The sequence below is a fragment of the Sorex fumeus genome, unplaced genomic scaffold, assembly GCF_029834395.1.
Source record: "Sorex fumeus unplaced genomic scaffold, SorFum_2.1 ptg000026l, whole genome shotgun sequence".
Lineage (NCBI taxonomy): Eukaryota > Metazoa > Chordata > Mammalia > Eulipotyphla > Soricidae > Sorex > Sorex fumeus.
Genome location: NW_026606083.1, coordinates 2,961,405 through 2,981,282, shown reverse-complemented (window position 1 = coordinate 2,981,282; position 19,878 = coordinate 2,961,405). Strand labels below are relative to the sequence as shown.

The following is a 19,878-nucleotide window of genomic DNA, read 5'->3' as shown; positions in this document are numbered from 1 at the left end:
AAAAGATCACGTGGACGCCCACCTATAAGATGGTCAGACTTCTTCGTCAAGACCCTAAATGATCGGTTTGAGGCTCTACATGTTCCTAAAACGAACAGATACCATTGGGCTACGCTAGCACGCAACCGGGATGAATGGAGACGTTACTGGCACCCGCTCGAATAAATCGATGAATAACGGGGATTAAGTGATTAAGTGATATATATATATATATATATATATATATATATATATTTGCTTTTTTGGTCACACCCGGTGACTCACTGGGGTAACTCCTGGCTCTGTACTAAGGAATTACCCCTGGCAGTACTCAGGAAACCCTATAGGATGCCGGGAATCGAACCCAGGTTGGCGGCGTTCAAGGCAAACGCCCTACCCACAGTGCTATTGCTTCAGCCCCCTCAGTCTTTTGTTTTATATCTATTCATTAAAAAGCTTGGAGCCTGTTAATGGGTGTAAAACATTCAGAACAAAATGGTCCTTAACTACTTGAGGCTGTCACCTAACTTGCAAGTCAACTTTCAAAAAACAGAACAACTGAAATAGTAATATGACACAAATTATATTTAAAATAGGAAACTATTTTTATCACTCTTAAATAATTGACTTTTGCCTAAAGGTATGGAAGCTTATCACTAAAAATTGCAAAGGTAAAATAAACTGAAAACCCAAATGTGTCTTGATTTAAAAGGATTCTTAAAATATTTTTATCCCAGAATTTCTAGCCTTAGAATTTATAAATATATAAGAATGCACTTCTTTCTTTCCTAGCCTGCTTCTCCTTCCTCTGCCAGGCCAACCTCTGGTTCCACATGTCTAAGTAGTTCAATACATAGCAAGTCATGTAATCAGTTTGTTTTGTGATTGCTTATTAATATAATTTTATGTTTATTTAATATTGCATTTTAAAATACATTATTTAAATGTATTATTCAGATAAATATTTAAATAATAAGATTAAGGTGCTCCTAAGAACCTGAAGAAGAGCTACCTATTATTAAAATTCATAGCTAAGGACTAAAATTCATTGAATGAATGGGCAGGCTATATGACAGTGCTAAAAAAATTCACTGCAAGGAGTTATATAATATACTATATGTCACATTGGTTTGATTTTGCCATACTTGAGTTAGCTTCTTGGGGGCAGCATATTAATAATTAATGATAATATTTGCATATTTACTTCAATCTCCATTCTCTGAAAATAGTGCTAGAGCAATGATGAATGGTCATTGACATGTACTGTTTCTTATACTGACATGTCACAGTGGTGTTGTCTCTCACCTTGAAAGCTGTGAAGTCTTTCCAGAAACCCAGAGATGGGCTTTTCACTCAACAATGGCTCCAAAGGCTTGGGTATGTTCAGTGTCACTGACTCACACCTGCCAAAACAAAGAGCTGCATACTGACAGACCCAAAAGTCTCAATGATGGACCCACTTATTGAGGCTGCTCTCAGAATCTTCACTAAGTTTTTTTTTTTAATTTTATTGAATCATCGTGAGAAAGTTACAAGCTTTCATGTTTGGGTTACAATCACACAATGATCAAACACCCATCCCTTCACCAGTGCACATTCCCCACCACCAATCTCTCCAGTATAACCCCCCTCCCACCCTCCCCCCACCTCCATGGCAGACAATATTCCCCATACTTTCTCTCCACTTTGGGGTATTATGGTTTGCAATACAGACACTGAGAGGTCATCATGTTTGGTTCATTATCTACTTTCGGCACAGATCTCCCATCCCGACCGATTCCTCCAGCCATCATTTTCTTAGTGATTCCTTCTCTATTCCATCTGCCTTCTCCCCTCCGCTCATGAGGCAGGCTTCTAGCTATGGGGCAATCCTCTCGACCCTTGTATCTACTATCCTTGGGTGTCAGCCTCATGTTATGTTATTCTATGACTCCACAAATGAGTGCAGTCCTTCTATGTCTGTACCTCTCTTTCTGACTCATTTCACTCATGATGATACTAAGTTTTAAAGGTTGCAAATCCCATGAACTGAGATAGACTGGCTTTGTGATTGTATTTGCTATCCTGCTCTTATGCTCTTAAATTTCAGTCCCAGTAGAAAACGTCACCTCATTGATAATTTCTTTTTCTCCCTTCCAGTTTCTCCAGGGAACCCACTACAAGTATCTTGTGTCTAGAATTTTTGTAATTTGTCACATGCTACATATGAAACTTTAGCTCCATAGTACACTTCTTCTTAATGATTCTCCGTTTCACTTTTCCTCACCCTCTTTTCACCACTTGCCTCTTTATTTGAACTTATTATTAACCTTTTACCATAAAGAATTTGGAATAATCCTCAAAATTTAGGAGTTTTAAACTTAAAAAATAGAAAAGCATGGTCTTTTTGCAAATTTTGCATAATCCCTGCCATTGTAAATATCCCTATCAAATCCCTTCTTTTATGTACCAAATATAGAGCTTGAAAGTCTTTGGATAATGAAGGACTAAATACAGATTTAAAGACACTTCTTACTAAAAAGTATTGGTACATCTCAGCATAAGTAGTCACCACAATAATTAGCATGACTTGAAAAAAAGGAGTAAACTTACTTTGCCACTATCTGTCTCAACCCCTGTGAAGAGAAAGACACAGATTTTGTTTATAGTACAAGATGACTCTCCTGTTTATTCTAGTTTGAAGATAGGAGACTAGAAAGGAGCATTCAATATCTTGTTTTACTATTTGGGTAAAATATCTGTTGTTTCCTTTGCTATTATAAAAAGTTTTATTTTTATAAAATAAAATCTCATAGTTTATATAACTGATAGAATAGTGTTCTTGATAAAAGTTTAAGGAAAAGTTCTTAAGTTGAACAAAATATGAAAGAAAAAATAGATACTGTATTTTGTTGTAATCTACAAGATTCATAGGTTTCCACAAAGTTATTATAGAGATTTGTATGCTGCAAATTGAAGAATTCTTTCTTTAAAATTAGAGAATATTTCACCATCCTGCATATCATCAAGTTCAAGCTGAAATATTAAGAAGTTCTCTACACAGGTGGCTAGAATATATTAGATATAGTACAATTTAGTAGATATAGTAGAATTTATAAGAGAAAATTTAGTGGATATAGTATAATTTAGCCCAGACAAGACCTGCTTTAGTTCTTACCAAGAGCATGTGTTCATCCGTTTTCTGACACATGTTCTTCAGTTCATCATACAGGTCCCACAGTAGTCTCCCAAGATTAGTCATTTCAGATACATTTTTCTTAAGACCCTGTAGTATTTTCTTCCCTTCAATTTCCAGCAGTTCTAAATGTTTCTGTTTTTCTTCAAGGAGATATTGACACAACTTAGGATATTCAGCTTGAATCATTGTCTTCCGCAGATTGATAAAACGCTATAATAATATTGGATTAATGAAAAATATGTATAGATGCTTTATTATTGTACAATAATCTATTGTACAGTGGCCATAGTTTGTTTGGCCAACTGTAACTTAACACCAAGGACTTGGCAACTTATTAATAACAGAAATGCCTGCTAAGCACTTCCAGGAGTGCTACCTCAGAATGGAGCTAGGAGTAACTTCTGATCACTGCTCAGTATATGCCAAACTCCTCAAAAGAAATTATAAGCCTTATGACATAATAACCTCAAAATAAAATAGTTATGTTATTTCATGGTGGAAAATATTCGCATACAATACATTGGACAAAAGTATTAATATCCAAGAAGTGTAATGTACTCACATAGATAAAAAGAATAAAATCATAATTCCATTTAAAATGAGGAGAGATGAACACTTCCCTGAATAAGACATATAGGTGACAAGTAGGCATATAAAAACGTGTTTATTATCACTTATCTGGGAAAAGTAAGTCAAACCCACAATCGTTTCACACCCATGGGAATGGCATATATGATAAAGACTGGAAACTACCAGTGATGTAAGCAGGGATGTGGTGAAAATCAAACTCTCATTCACTGGTGATGGGAATGTTGCCTCATTCAGCCACTATAGTAAAAATGTATGAAGATTTCTCAGAAAAATAAGAATAAGACTTCCATATGACCTTGAGATCTCACTTCTAGGTGTCTACCCTCAAAGACAAAAACATTAATTCAAACATAAGCACACCTATACCTATTGCAGTATGTAGTAGAATAGACAAGATCTGGAGATAATAAGATACCCAATGAAAGACTAATATATAAGCTGTATCACATATTGGAAAGATAATATGATAAAAGAAAAAATATTGTAGTTTGCTGCGATGTGGATTAAAATGGGGTTTATCATGTTAAATTAAATAAATCAGAGGGAAAAGGACAAGTACCAGCTGATCTCACTTATGGTATATATATTATAAATCAAGAATTAATATACAGTATTGAACAATGAAAATCGCTTGGCCTTGGACTATAGAACTCAAATTATTAAGCAGTATGAATTATGGGGGAATGAAGAGGAGCAGTACTAAGAAAGAAGAGGTGAACTGCTTGTGGTGGAAAAATGTGGGCACTTTGGTGGTGGTAATGTGAAGTAACTTTGTGTATCGATACCGTAAATGCTAACACTTCATAATCATGTTATATAAATGACAGTAAAATAAATTATATACACAAATTGGTGAAAGTGTACTTCTCACAGCTGGGAATCCCAGATTGATGCTGGCATATTTGATGCCTGGGAAAATCCCACTATAGAGGCATCTGTTATGATGTATCCTTAAAGGCAGAAAAGGGAAGGGACCCTTATGGGCCCTCATTTAACATTGTGCCAACCCCATTCATGAGGTCTCTGCCTTTATGATCTATCATCTCCCAAAGGCCCCATTGCTTATTACCATTTTAGAATTACCAAATTTAGAATTTGAGCATTTTTTAAATTGACTTGTGTGTAAGTTGTGAGATAAAGTTCCAGTTTTAATCTTCAACACGTGATCATTCAGTTTTACCAACACCATTTGACAACACTGTTTAATTTTATTGCCTAATTGCTGTTGCTAGGGCTTCTAATACAATATTGTAAAAGAGGAGACAGTGGACATTCTTTCTTTACCTAAAAGTCCATTCAAATTTGACCAAATACCTTGAGATCACACTAGACCACAAAGATCTTGAGATAAAAAGACCATGAGGCTTAGGTGTGACCCTAATATCACACTATAATCTATAAAATACATTGAGAAAATATAGGTAGAGCACTTCAAGATCTGGATCTCAAAAATGTAAAGTGAGCAACAACAATAAAAAAATAAGCAAGTTCAACAGAATACAAATATACAAGGGCAACAGAATAAAAACCAAATAGGACTACTTCAAATTAAAGAGATTCTGAGCTCTGAGCCTCTCTGCTCCTTCCTTTTCGTCCCCCAAGCTGAGCTGATCTCTTCTCCCCACCCAGGTTAGTTCATCCGTCGCTTCTCAAACCCAGGACTTGGATTTCACCCTGCAAGCCCCCAAGGCATCCTCCGGACCTTGGGAGACAAAGCAGCTCTGAGACTCTCTGCCCGCAAGCTGAGCTGGGCTTCTCTCCCATCCAGTCTTTACTCCCGCCACACACAGCAAGTCCCCGTGGGGGTGTGCCCGCTTTAGAAGTGGGCATGGCTTATTTAGAAGTGGGTGTGGCCTAATTTTCAGCTGGCCGAGGCTTAGGCAGTGGCAGGTAGTTTACTCATACAAAGAAATCTACTCCCTACATCTACACACCAACATGAAGAAACAACGCAAATCCCCAACACAGGGAGAGGAAGATGAAACGAGTTCAGAAGCCTCAGTAGTTGCTCTTCACCTAAGGGACCTCTCTGACAAAGAATTCAGATATGAAGTCATGAAGATGTTCAATCAACTCAATGAAACAGACAGATATCCAGTAAATTGAAAGAGGACATGAAAGAAACAATGGATCGCACAATCGAGAAAATACAGGAAGAAATAAGAGCAGAAATTGGAAAGCTATGCACAGAAATGTCATGAATCAAAGATTCCATAGATGAAATAAAAAACTCAGTCTGTGCCCTCAAAAATAGAATGACCACAGCTGAGGAAAGAATTAGTGAGCTGGAAGATCAGCTGCACCAAGTCAACAGGCAACAACAAACAGTGGCAAGGGACCTCAAAATAGCTCTACAGAGAATTAGAGTCCTAAGAGAGGATTCCAAGAGAAACAATATTAGAATCATTGGACTACCAGAAGCTCAGGGAAACAATCCCAGTGAAAAAGCCATGGTTAAACAAATCATCGCCGAAAACTTCCCAGAGCTCAACAATGCAGCCACTCAGATTCAAGGAGCCCGAAGGGTGCCAGCTAAAAGAGACCCTAACAAAAACACTCCAAGACATATGATAGTTAGAATGATTGATGCTGCCAATAGAGACACAATAGTGCAAGAAGCAATGGCAAAGAAGGAAATCACATACAAAGGAGCACCCCTTAGATTCACAGCAGATCAATCAAAGGAAACCCTCCAAACCCAAAGGCAGTGGCGAGATATAGTGAAAAAACTCACTGAAATGAGTGCTTCACCAAGAATACTCTATCCGGCTAAACTCTCACTCAAAATTGAAGGAACAGTGCACAATTTTCTAGAAAAACAACAGCTCAGGAAGTTCATAGATTCAAAATCAAACCTTAAACAAGGGCTAAAGAGGCTACTATAAGACAAGACAAACCCTACAACCACAGCAGACCCTTACAAAAAGATGACACAAACCCCCATAAGAGTAATCTCTCTCAAAGTCAATGGTCTAAGTTCACCATTTAAGAGACACAGAGTGGAAAAATGGATCCAGAGATAGAACCCAACGTTCTGCTGCCTACAAGAAACTCATCTCAACAGTCAGAGCAAACACAGACTCACAGTCAAAGGATGGAAAACAATCCTGCAAGCAAACAGCTCCTTCAAAAAAGCTGGGGTGGCCATACTAGTATCCGACAACATTAATTTCACGTTGAAAAAGATTAGAAGGCTATTTTCTCCATCAAGGGATGCGCGCAACAGGAAGAAATCATACTCTTAAATGTATACACACCTAATGAGGGAACAGGAAAATATTTAAAACAACTGCTAACAGATTTTAAGGAGGACATTGCTAGCAACACAATAGTACTTGGAGACTTCAACATAGCCTTATCACCTCTGGATAGATCAACAAGAACAAAACTCAGCAAGGAATCATTGGCTTTGAAAGAACAAATAGAAGAGAAAGGGATTATAGACCTATACAGGGCTTTACACCCCAAAAAGAAAGAATACATATTCTTCTCCAGTGTGCATGGAACATTTTCCAAAATAGACCATGTGCTAGGCCACAAAACATACCTCAACAGAATCAGGAAAATAGAAATAGTATCAACCATCTTTTCAGACCACGATGCACTGAGGATAGAAGTGAATCACACACAGACACGGAGCACCAAATCAAACACCTGGAAATTAAACAACTCAATGCTGAACAACGAGTGGGTCAGGAACGAAGTCAAGGACGAAATCAAAAGAAACCTGGAAACAAATAAGAATGAAGACACGAGCTACCAGAACTTATGGGATGCAGCGAAAGCATTATTAAGGGGAAAATTTATAGCTCTGCAAGCATATCTTAGGACTGTAGAAAGGATGCAAAGAAACAATTGACCTCACAGATCAAGACCTTAGAAAAGGATCAACAAAAAGTGCCTAAATCAGGCAGAAAGAAAGAGATCATAAAACTTAGAGAAGAAATCAATGACATGAAAACCAAAGATACAATTCAAAAGATCAACGAAACCAAGAGCTGGTTCTTCGAGAAAATAAACAAGATAGATAAACCACTAGCAACACTCACAATGAAACAGAGAGAGATAACCCTAATAAACCGAATCAGAAATGAGAAGGGGGATATTACAACAGAAACCAAAGAGATCCGAAGGATCTGCAGAGACTGTTTTGAATGTCTGTATGCCACAAAACAAGAGAACCTAGAAGAAATGGATAAATTTCTGGACTCCTATAATCTCCCAAAGCTGAATCAAGAAGATCTGGAGTATCAGAAGAGACCTGGTCCTGGAGGTCTTTGGCTGCCGGAGCCCTGGTCGGGGCAGGGAGGAAAGCTCAACCCGCTCCCCCTCCAAGGGGCCCTGGTGGCGAGGGCAGTCAGGCGCGGGGGCAGGAGACTATAGACCTATTAACATCAAGGAAATTGAAACTGTAATCAAAAGTCTTCCCCAAAACAAAAGCCAGGTCCAGATGGATTAACTGGCAAATTTTTTCAAATATTTTTTAAAGAGGACCTACTGCCAGTCCTTCTCAAGCTTTTCCAGGAAATTGAAAAAACGGAAACTCTCCCAAACAGTTTCTATGAAGCCCATATCTAATACCAAAAGGAAACAAAGACACCACAAGAAAAGAAAACTACAGGCTGATATTCCTGATGAACATGGATGCGAAGATTCTCAACAAAATACTAGCAAATAGAATTCAACTACTCATCAAAAAGATCATAAACCATGACCAAGTAGGATTCATCCCATGGATGCAAGGCTGGTTTACCACTCGGAAATCAATCAACATAATCCATCATATCAACAAAAAAGAAAAAATCATATGACCATATCAACAGATGCAGAGAAAGCATTTGACAAGATCCAGCACCCGTTTATAATGAAAACCCTAGCCAAAATGGGGATAGAGGGGACTTTCCTCAATATAGTTAAAGCTATCTACCACAAGCCTACAGCAAGCATCGTCCTCAATGGGGAAAAACTGAGAGCCTTCCCTCTAAGATCAGGGACGAGAAAAGGATGTCCACTCTCTCCACTGCTGTTAAATATAGTACTGGAAGTACTTGCAATAGCGATTAGGCAAGAAAAAGATATTAGGGGCATCCAGGTAGGAAAGGAAGAAATCAAGCTCTCACTATTCGCAGATGATATGATACTATACTTAGAGAACCCTAAAAACTCTACCAAGAAACTCTTAGAAACAATAGACTTGTATAGTAAAGTGGCAGGCTATAAAATCAATACCCAAAAGTCCATGGCTTTTCTATATGCAAATAGTGAAAGAGAAGAGAGTGACATAAAGACAATAATTCTGTTCACAATTGTGTCCCAGAAAATCAAGTACCTAGGAATCAGCTTAACTAAGGAAGTAAAGGACCTGTACAAAGAAAACTACAAAACGCTACTTCAGGAAATACAAGAGGACACGAGGAAATAGATAAATATCGCCTGTTCATGGATCGGGAGAATTAACATTGTCAAAATGGCAATACTTCCCAAATACTGTACAAATTCAATGCGATCCCTATTAGGATACCCATGGCATTCTTCAAAGAAATGGAGCAAACACTCCTGAACTTTTTATGGAACAATAAGCCCCCACGAATAGCTCAAGCAATTCTTGGTGAAAAAAAAATGGGAGGAATCAACCATCCTAACTGCAAACTCTACTACAAAGCAGTGATAATTAAATAAGCATGGTTCTGGAACAAAGGCAGAGCTGTAGACCAATGGAACAGGGTTGAATATACTGAGATCTCCCTCCAAGCATACGACCATCTAATCTTCGATAAGGGGGCAAGAAAAGTGAAGTGGAGCAAGGAAAACCTCTTTAACAAATTGTGCTGGCAAAACTGGATGGCTACATGCAGAAAAGTGAGCTCATATCTCTGCCTAACGCCATGTACGAAAGACCTCAACATCAGACTGGAGTCCATAAGACACATTGAAGAAAAAGTTGGCAAAACCCTCCATGAAATTGAAGCTAATGGTATCTTCAAAAACGTCACTCAGCTGGCCAAGCAAGTGAAAACACAGATAGACAAATGGGACTATCTTAAAACTAAGAGGCTTCTGCACCTCCAAAGAAACAATGACCAAAATACAAAGACAGTCTACAGAATGGGAAAGGATATTTGCCAAATACACATCCGACAAGGGGTTGATATCAAGGATATACAAAGTAATGGTTGAACTCAACAAGAAGAAAGCATCCAACCCCTTCAAAAAATGAGGCGATGAAATAAATAGAAACTTTCTCAAAGAAAAAATCCGAATGGCTAAAAGGCTCGAGCGGGCCCAGTAACGTCTCCATTGGAGACTTTGTTGTTACTGTGTTTGGCATATCGAATACTCTCGGTAGCTTGCCGGGCTCTCCGAGAGGGGCAGAGGAATCGAACTCGGGTCGGCCATGTTGGGGCTAAAAGGCACATGAAAAGATGTTCCACATGATTAATCATCAGGGAGATGCAGATCAAAACCACAATGAGATATCATTTCACACCACAGAGACTGGCCCACATCCACAAGAACAAAAGCAACTGGTGCTGGCACAGATGTGGCGAGAAAGGGACCCTCCTTCACTGCTGGTGGGAATCCTGACTGGTTCAGCCATTTTGGAAAATAGTATGGACGATTCTCAAAAAGTTATAAATTGAGCTCCCATTTGACCCAGCAATACCACTCCTGGGAATATATCCCAGAGAGGCAAAAAAGTATAGTCGAAGTGACATCTGCACTTGTTTGTTCATTGCAGCACTCTTTACAATAGCCAGAATCTAGAAAAAACCTGAGTGCCGGAGAACAGATGACTGGTTAAAGAAACTTTGGTACATTTACACAATGGAGTACTATGTAACTGTTAGAAAAGATGAAGTCATGAAATTTATATACAAGTGGTACTACATGGAAAGTATGTTAAGTAAAATGACTCAGAAAGAAAGGGATAGACGTAGAAAGATTGTATTCATCTGGGGAACATAAAGTAACAAAATAGGAGACTAACACCCAAGGATGGCCGAGATTAGTACCAGGAATTTTACTCCATGGCTTGGAGGCAAGCCACACATGCTAGGAGAAAAGGGAGCTCAGATAGAGAAGGGAACACCAAATAAAGGGTGTTTGGAGGATCCTCCCAGGATGGGAGAAGCATGCTGAAAGTAGAGTATAGACCAAACATGATTGCCACTCATTGCCTCTCTTGCAAACCACAATACCCAATAAGAGAGAGAGAGAACAGAAGGGTATGCCCTGACACAGAGGCAGGGTGGGATATGGGCAATGGGGTGTGGGAGGGATACTGGGGTCCATGGTGGTCGGAAATGGGCACTGGTGGTGGGATGGGTATTTGATCATTGTATAATTGAAACCCAAGCACAAAAATTTGTAAGTCTATAACTGTACCTCATGATGTCTCACTAATAAAAATTTTTAAAAAATTAAAGAGATTCTGCATAGCAAAAGAAAATGAGCTGAAAAATAAAAGACAGATAATTTAATGGGAATAAAGATTGATAGTCAACACATCAGATAGAGGGTTTAAATTCAGGATATATTAAAAAGTAATCACAATGATCAACAATAAGAAAACTAAATTCTACTGAAAACGGGGAGAGGAAATGTACAGGGATTTCTCTGAGAAAGACCAACAGATGGCCAATGGGCAAATGAAAAAATGCTCATCACTACTTATACTTAGGGAAATCCAAATCAAGAAAATAATGTGATACAATCTCACATTTTGTGAGAATGGCACATATCAAAAACAATGGAAACAATCTGTGTTGCTGGGGATGTTGTAATACAGGAACTCTGGTTCAACCCCTTTGGAAAACAATATGGACGTTTTTCAGTAAACCTAAAATTGAGCTACCATAAGATCTATAATTTTCATTTTTGGGTATCTTTCCCCGGGACAGTAACATCATTAAAATTTAGTAAATTCATTAAAAAATTCATTAGTATAAAGTACATTCATTCAAAATACATATATACACTATTATTAATTGCAGTACTCAGTATAGTAACTAAAATTTGGCATCAACCTAGATGTCCTGTTGGAATAGAGCAACAAATATTTTAAGCTTAACATTGATTTGCCCTTTCCCCCTTGCCCTTGCCCCCTGAGGAACTCGAGTTTATTACAGTGCTCCTGAGGCACTTACATTTCATTGTGTTTATCTGTAAACTCTTCCCTATGCTCTCCTCCCCACCCAGTTAATCAACTGTTCCCCTAATTAGTATCTGTTCATTTGTAAGGTCAGATCCTTCTAGGGCACTGAAATTGTATTGTAAGTTAATATTGCCTTTCTCCTCTCCTTTATATCTTTTGAATAGCTTACTTTAAAGCAATGTCCTTTTTGTGTAGATACAGGAAGACCATTAATATTATGCTTTGTAATTTAGGATTTAATTGGCTTTGAATATTATTCACTCCCAGGCATCTGCTTTCTCGACTTAAGCCTCAGTTGCCCTTGGTTACTAACACCCCCAAAGCAGGGTCCTGATGAGGGACTGAATGGACCCAAGGCAAGCAGTGAGCTACCCTTGGCATCGAAATGGGCCAGGCCAAAGTGCCACGATTCTTAACTACAAGTTAAGAGTTTGATCATAGACAAATGCTGTCATGATCCAAAAGTAATGACGACACTAGGACCCTGCTAGGGATAGGAAAGACTATCTGGCCTGAGCACAGTAGTTTGAGATTGAGATGGCCCTAGGAGAACAATTCTATAAGTTTAAGGTATTTCTTACTGTATCCATACAAAATGATTTATATTATGTTTGCTTATATGTTTGTTGAACAAGGAGAGAAGAAACACACCCAGGGGATTCCGCTCTAGGGTGGATCAATCTGATAATGAGAATCTGTCCTAGAAGCGGCTTTACCCAAGGGAAAGAACTCTACCCCTATTGATTGTGACCACACCTATGTGTAATTGTTACCCCAACCCCTTATGCTGGGGCTATAATGAGACTGTAAGAATGGGCAAGGAGGCAGAGGAGAGACAGGAGTGGATGAAGAGAGGATTGGAATAAACTGCAACTGACACCAACCAGCCTGGCCCTCATTTTCTTCCTTCACCTGCTCATCGCCATTGACCTCTCTGGGGTGGGGGAACCGACATGAGACTACCGAACACAGGTGGTGGGAGAGATAGACTGCTGCAGTTTTTTTGAGTTTACACAATGTCCAAAAACATATCAGTGGGATCATGAAGATTTGGTGCATAAACACAATGGAATAGTACATAGCTATAAGGAATGATGAAATAATGCAATTTGCTGAAACATGAATGGAAATGAGAGATTTTATGTTATATAAGCCAGAAGAAGAAGGACGAACACAGGATGATAGCACTGATATGTGGTATTTAGAGTTAACTGGATAAGGAAATGTGTTGGTTTAAAGGAGAGGGGGGTCCCTGGATCACTCTTGGGCCCAGAATATATAAGCAGAATGAAAGAAATAGAATGAAGGCAAAAGGGAGAAGTGATAAATGAGAAGCAACAGGGGTCAAGGGAACTCAGATATATCTGTGGTGTTAGCAATGGCAGAGCTAAAGATCCAAAACACAGAGTCAATAATAATGAAATCACAATATCCATACTCAAAAAAGTGCCCATCATAATGGCAGGCTGGGGCTGGGATCGGGGGTCGGAGAAGGAACCTGGGAATACCTGTGGAGGGAAGTTGACACTGGTGGCTGAATGGGCGTTGGAACATTATATGTCAAAAACCTAATTATGAGTAATGGGGCTGGAACGATAGCATAGCGGGCGGGGCATTGCCCTGCACGCAGTCAACCAGGGTTCGATTCCGAGCATCCCATATGGTCTCCTGAGCATCGCCAGGAGTGACTCCTTAGTGCAGAGCCAGGAGTAACCCCTGTGCATCACCGGGTTTGACCCAAAAACCAAAAAAAAAAAAACCTAATTATGAGTAACTTTGCAACTCATGGTACTTTAAGAAAATAATATTTGGGGGGGAAAGGATTTCAGAATATACATTTTTCAATTTTTCTATTTTATCTACTTACTTTAAAAGATTTTATCGAGGGTCTGTGCTTTACAATATTATCAGCATAGGCATATTTGGGGGCAGTAGGTCCAACTGTGCTCAGGACTTATTCCTGGCTCTGTGCTAAGGGATCACTCCTGGTGGATTTCAGGGGACCAGGTGGGGTGCTAGGGAATGAATCTGTGTTCCCACCTGCTGTTCTATGCAAGGCAGATGCCATACCTGCTGAAATTTCTCTCCAATTCTACCATATGCACTTTTAAATATGCATAGTTTTATGCTCTTTGGTATCTAAGAAATTATGCACATTATTTCATTTCTTCTTCCATGCTTACCATTTCATGTATTCCCTTACGACACTGAATCTGTTTTACTTCAAGTTTCCACAAGGAAAGTCTATTTAACTAAGTGTGAATTTCCTTAAAATGTCTATGTAAAAAAATAAAAATTTAAGACTATATTTTGATATAGTTTTCTGTAATGTTCTAGATGCTATTTATAAATTTAAATCATGATAAGTTCTCCCTGACAATCCTACTCATAAACTATCAACTTGACTATTCAGTACTTTAGGAAAAGGAAAGACTTCAGATATTGTCTTTCTAAATTATCTCCATTTCCAAAACAGTTTCACCACTACTTGCTCTTACTGCTTCTTGCTTTCCAGGGCCATGCATCCTCCTCTTTAGAAACTATTTTGTTCTTGAGATATTAATCTCTAGATTACTATTCCACAATTCTCATTGTTTCCTTTGCCTGTATTTAGGGCTGGAGCGATAGCATAGCAGTAGGGTGTTTGCCTTGCATGCAGCCAACATGGCTGACCCGAGTTTGATTCCTTCGCCCCTCTCGGAGAGCCCGGCAAGCTACCGAGAGTATCTCGCCTGCACGGCAGAGCCTGGCAAGCTCCCCGTGACGTATTCGATATGCCAAACACAGCAACAACAAAGTGTCCAATGGAGACGTTACTGGGCCCACTCGAGCAAATCGATGATCAACGGGAGGGCCTTTACCTTTACCTTTTACCCTCCTTCTGGTTTTATCATTGTATTTATCTTTGTCTCACTCTTTATGTGTCTCTGCTCTATTCCTTTTCTTTCAATACTTTTTTTCAATCACTTCTTTTCTTTCAATCACTTTTCTCAAATACACTTCTTAATTATATGCAGATTTGTCAAAAACCAACACAAAACAACCTTATCCTAGTGACACTATTTTCTATACCTTCACTGTCACTGTCACTGTTCTCCCGTTGTTCATCGATTTGCTTGAGCGGGCCCAGTAACATCTCCATTGTGACTCTTGTTACTGTGTTATGTACCTTCATCTCCAGAAAATATAGAATTCTTGATTAAGCACAGTTAAAGTTCTTTGCCATGTGTACATTTTCGATGTCGTGCAATATTTCTCCCTTCTATGCCCCATTTTTTTCCTGCACTACACATTTCAATTCATAAAGAACTTTCTTCTCCTAAATAAAATCATGACTTGCTCTAATGTGACTTCATTGTCTTTCCAAATATGGCTTTTCCCCAAAATTTAATTTTATTAAAGCACTGTGACCAAATGTGTCTTACTTTGCTTTCTCTGCTTCAGAAAGATGTGCCTACAGATAACTTCTGGCCCCTCCCCCAGCGCCAGTAAATCCTTTCCAGATGAAACCTTCACGATGTGATTGTGTCTTCCCCAACCAGCATCAATTCCCCCAGTTTTACTCTTTACACCAAGTATCTGTATACTTTACTATTCTCCAAAGGACTTAGCAACTGTGATATTATTAATTATATTTTTTTCTGCTGATTAATATTCACAGAATTAATATCATTATTCTGTGCTTGATCAATTATTTGTTTTGTCCAATTCTCTATCAATTTGTTGACCTAGGACAGTGAGAAATACATTATAAACCCTTAAGTAAATAAATAGCCCATAGTTCCCCAATAACCAAAATAACTTTTTTATTACTTAACAGCATTCTTCTAGAACTGCAAGCCAATTTAAGGAATTGTTATTTTCTTTTTAAGCTCCCTGTGGCGTATTTGATATGCCAAAAGCAGTAACAACAAATCTCACAATGGAGACTTTTTTTGAAAATAAAAAGAAACAGTTTATTTTTCCTTCAGTTTCAGGTTCTCAGTTCCGATTTGTGGATCAATGTGTTATATAAACTGTTAGTGAGGCATTCACAATAATGGTCTTACTGTATTACATTTCTAATCATATCTCTCATCCCTCCTTGTCTCATAGCCTATGTGTTAAGAAATAGAAAAATTTACAAGTCAAAAAGTTTCCTTGATTTGTCTAATTTTTCACTTTCTCATCTCAGATGTTTCTGTTCATGAAGACCTCTGATATTCATGAAGTTACAAGGTCTACTAACACTATCATAAGATCAATGTTTATTTATTTATTTATTGGTCATACCTGGCGATGCTTAGGGGTTCTGTACTCCATTGATACTCCTGGCTCTGTATTCAGGCATTACTCTTTTTTTTTCTTTTTGGGCAACACCCAGCGATGTACAGGGGTTACTCCTGGCTTTGCACTCAGGAATTACTGCTGGCGGTGCTCAGGGGACCATATGGAATGCTGGGAATTGAACCCGGGTTGGCCATGTGCAAGGCAAACACCCTACCCTCTCTGCTATCACTCCAGCCCCCAGGCATTACTTTTAACGATGCTCAGGAAACCATATGGGATGTCAGTGGTGGAACCTGGGTCGACTGTGTGCAAGGCAAATACCTTACCCACTGTACTATCACTCCAGCCCATCAATATTTACTGTTTGAGTAACTACTTCTGTGACTCAAACATTGACTGAATCCTATTAATCTCTATTTTCGTCTCTCCATTATGTTTTGTAGTGCTACATTTGCTTGTTCCTCCTGATGTATTACAGGTAGATATTGCTTACTCAAGGAAGTAAGGACAGGGGCTGGAAAGTTAGTATAGGGGCTAAAGAAAAGGATCTGTCACATGGTCAATCCTGGTTTAATCACCAGCACTGCATATGATTCGCCAAGCACCACCAGGGGTGATCCCTGAGTATATAAACATGGCCATATTCTTCCCATTCCATGACAATATCAGGACAAAGCTTCAGGTTATATAGTAGGTTAATATAAAACACTACACTGAAGATCATGCTACACTCTAGAATAACATATGTGACTGTTATGCTAATCACCCACACAGAGGGCATTATGACTTCAATAAATTTTTCCCTGCTCTAAGTCACCATGATATCTAGTCCAAATTGGTTCCGGGTTTAACAAAACCTACTGCTTACCTCCCATGATCTGATAATGTTTCTTGCTCTTCTTACACTTTTCTGATTTTGATGTTTCTTTTCCCAAATGACTTTCATTCGCATCAGGAAATACTCCTGCAAAAGAGTACAAAAATATGAGCATGTCAGTAAAGATAAGGTACACACATGTGATAATGGTAGATAGAGCAAAGTCATGAGTGATTTTCTTTGGAAATAGTATTAAATTAGGGTAAACAAAAAGGAGTCAGTAAATTTGTAGAATGTGTCCACTATCTGAGGAACCTGGCACTGAGACAGCATGTGACTGACTCAATTTTCAGAAGTGAATTTGCTCCACATTTAGTTTTGAAAAATTAGTACATTGAAGATAAAGTTGGCAAAACCCTCCATGACATTGAAGCTAATGGTATCTTCAAAGATGCCACGCCACTGGCCAAGCAAGTGAAAACAGAGATAGATAAATGGGACTATCTTAAACTAAGAAGCTTCTGCACCTCCAAAGAAACAGTGACCAAAATACAAAGACAGTCTACAGAACGGGAAAGGATATTCACCGAATACACATCTGACAAGGGGTTGATATCCAGGATATACAAAATACTGGTTAAACTCCACAAGAAGAAAACATCCAACCCCATCCAAAAATGGGGCAATGAAATGAACAGAAACTTTCTCAAAGAAGAAATCCGAATGGCAAAAAAGCACATGAGAAAATGCTCTACATCATTAATCATCAAGGAGATGCAGATCAAAACCACAATGAGATACCATCTCACACCTCAGAGACTGGCCCACATTCAAAAGAACAAAAGCAACCGATGCTGGCATGGATGTGGCGAGAAAGGGACACTCCTTCACTGTTGGTGGGAATGTCCACTGGTTCAGCCCTTCTGGAAAACAGTATGGACGATTCTCAAAAAATTAGAAATTGAGCTCCCATTTGACCCAGCAATACCACTCCTGGGAATATATCTCAGAGAGGCAAAAATGTATAGTCGAAGTGACATCTGCACTTGTTTGTTCATTGCAGCACTCTTTACAATAGCCAGAAACTGGAAGAAACCTGAATGCCCACGAACAGATGACTGGTTAAAGAAACTTTGGTACATCTACACAATGGAGTACTATGTAGCTCTTAGAAAAGATGAAGTCATGAAATTTACATACAAGTGGTACAATATGGAAAGTATCATGCTAAGTGAAATGAGTCAGAAAGAGAGGGATAGACATAGAAAGATTGCATTCATCTGGGGGATATAAAGTAACAAAGTATGAGATTAATACCCAAGAATAGCTGAGATCAGCACCAGGAGGATTACTCCATAACTTAGAGGCCAGCCGGGTATCCTAGAGGAAAGGGCAGTTCAGATAGAGAAGGAAGCACCAAATAAAGGGTGTTTGGAGGATCCTCCCAGGAGGGGAGATGCATGTCGAAAGTAGACTATGGACTGAACATGTTTGCCACTCAATGCCTCTTTTGCAGACCACAACACCCAAAAGGAGAGAGAGAACACAGGAGATTGCCCTGCCACAGAGACGGGGGGGATAGGGGGATGGGGGTGGGGGGATATTATCCATGGTGGTGGAAAATGGGCACTGGTGGAGGGATGGGTATCTGATCATTATATAATCGAAACCCAAGCACAAAAAATTAAAAAAAAATTTTTAAATAAATAAATAAATACAATTAAAAAAGAAATTAGCCCTTAGATTTTCTATGGCACTTTTAAGATTATATTAGCCAATATTTCTAAATGTGTTCACATAAAACAAGCTCATTTTAATCATAAATATAAAAGTGATGATACTCCTGCAAGTAGAAGATCATCTGTTAGTTGTTCATCGATTTGCTCGAGCAGGCCCAGTAACGTCTCCATTGGACACTTTGTTGTTACTGTGTTTGGCATATAGAATACGCCACGGGTAGCCTTCCAGGCTCTGCCGTGGGGGCGAGATACTCTCGGTAGCTTGCCGGGCTCTCCAAGAGGGGTGGGGGAATCGAACTCGGGTCGGCCATATCGGCTGCGGGCAAGGTAAACGCCTTACCGCTGTGCTATTGCTCCAGTCCATCTGTTAGTTATGGCCCCAAAATACCAAATGCACTGAACCTCATTGTTTTGTGACCAGCCCTCTCCTTCAGCCCAATGCAAAGAGAAAAGAGTTTTTAGTTTTTCACTCCTTTATCCCTGCTGTTTAGAAAGCATTTGGCACATGGTATAGAGAAACTGTTGATGCATAAAATAATACTGTTTGATTTTTTTTCTAATTTCCCCCTAGATATGGAGTCCTTCACCTTGTGACTTGCCTTCAGAGACACAGCTTACCCTGTAGCTCACAGCAGCCCCACTCAGTGTGTAGTGTCCATGAGTGGCATGCCTTGGAGACAGAGAACAAAGGAAGCATAGCAAGATACGGTCAACTTCACAGAATAGGTCCTTTCGTGCTCGGTGTATAGCGCAGATCAGGTTGCCAGCATTTGGTAACCAGTGGGCAACAGATCCTCTGGCAGGAAAGAGCCTTGCCTTAGCCAAAGCAGTGCCTTGGAAGTGCATTTGCAGGGATGCTGCTCTGCACATAACACAATGAGTGCAAGCCGGAATCTCAGTCCAGAGGAAGCAGAGGCAGGGAGCACAGAAGCTGTGCCCACAGGAAATGGAGATGGGGTCTGTGGGGGTGTTCTTGCAGATGGAGCAGGCCTGGTTTCCAGGGAAGCCTTTCCTGAGGACAGAGCTCATGTTGCTGAAAAAAATAAAAGCAAAGGACACTCTTCATCCTGTGTATATGCTTTGGGATGAACCTTCATTCATTAATGTATACTCTACAGCAGGACAGGCAATGGTTTTACTGAGATGGTTA

General features: G+C 39.2%; 1 protein-coding gene across 1 annotated transcript in view; it reads right to left on the bottom strand.

Annotated features, from left to right (window-relative positions):
• Window positions 1-19,574, bottom strand: part of TRIM77 (tripartite motif containing 77) — a 30,207-nt gene extending 10,633 nt beyond the window's left edge. Inside the window, exons 1-5 of the mRNA XM_056114570.1 lie at window positions 19,347-19,574; window positions 17,041-17,136; window positions 3,137-3,367; window positions 2,572-2,594; window positions 1,285-1,382 (exon numbers count right to left, since the gene is read on the bottom strand). Coding sequence (XP_055970545.1) covers window positions 1,285-1,382; window positions 2,572-2,594; window positions 3,137-3,367; window positions 17,041-17,136; window positions 19,347-19,574 — 676 coding nt within the window. The remainder of the gene's footprint in view (window positions 1-1,284; window positions 1,383-2,571; window positions 2,595-3,136; window positions 3,368-17,040; window positions 17,137-19,346) is intronic.
• Window positions 19,575-19,878: the final 304 nt, after the last annotated feature.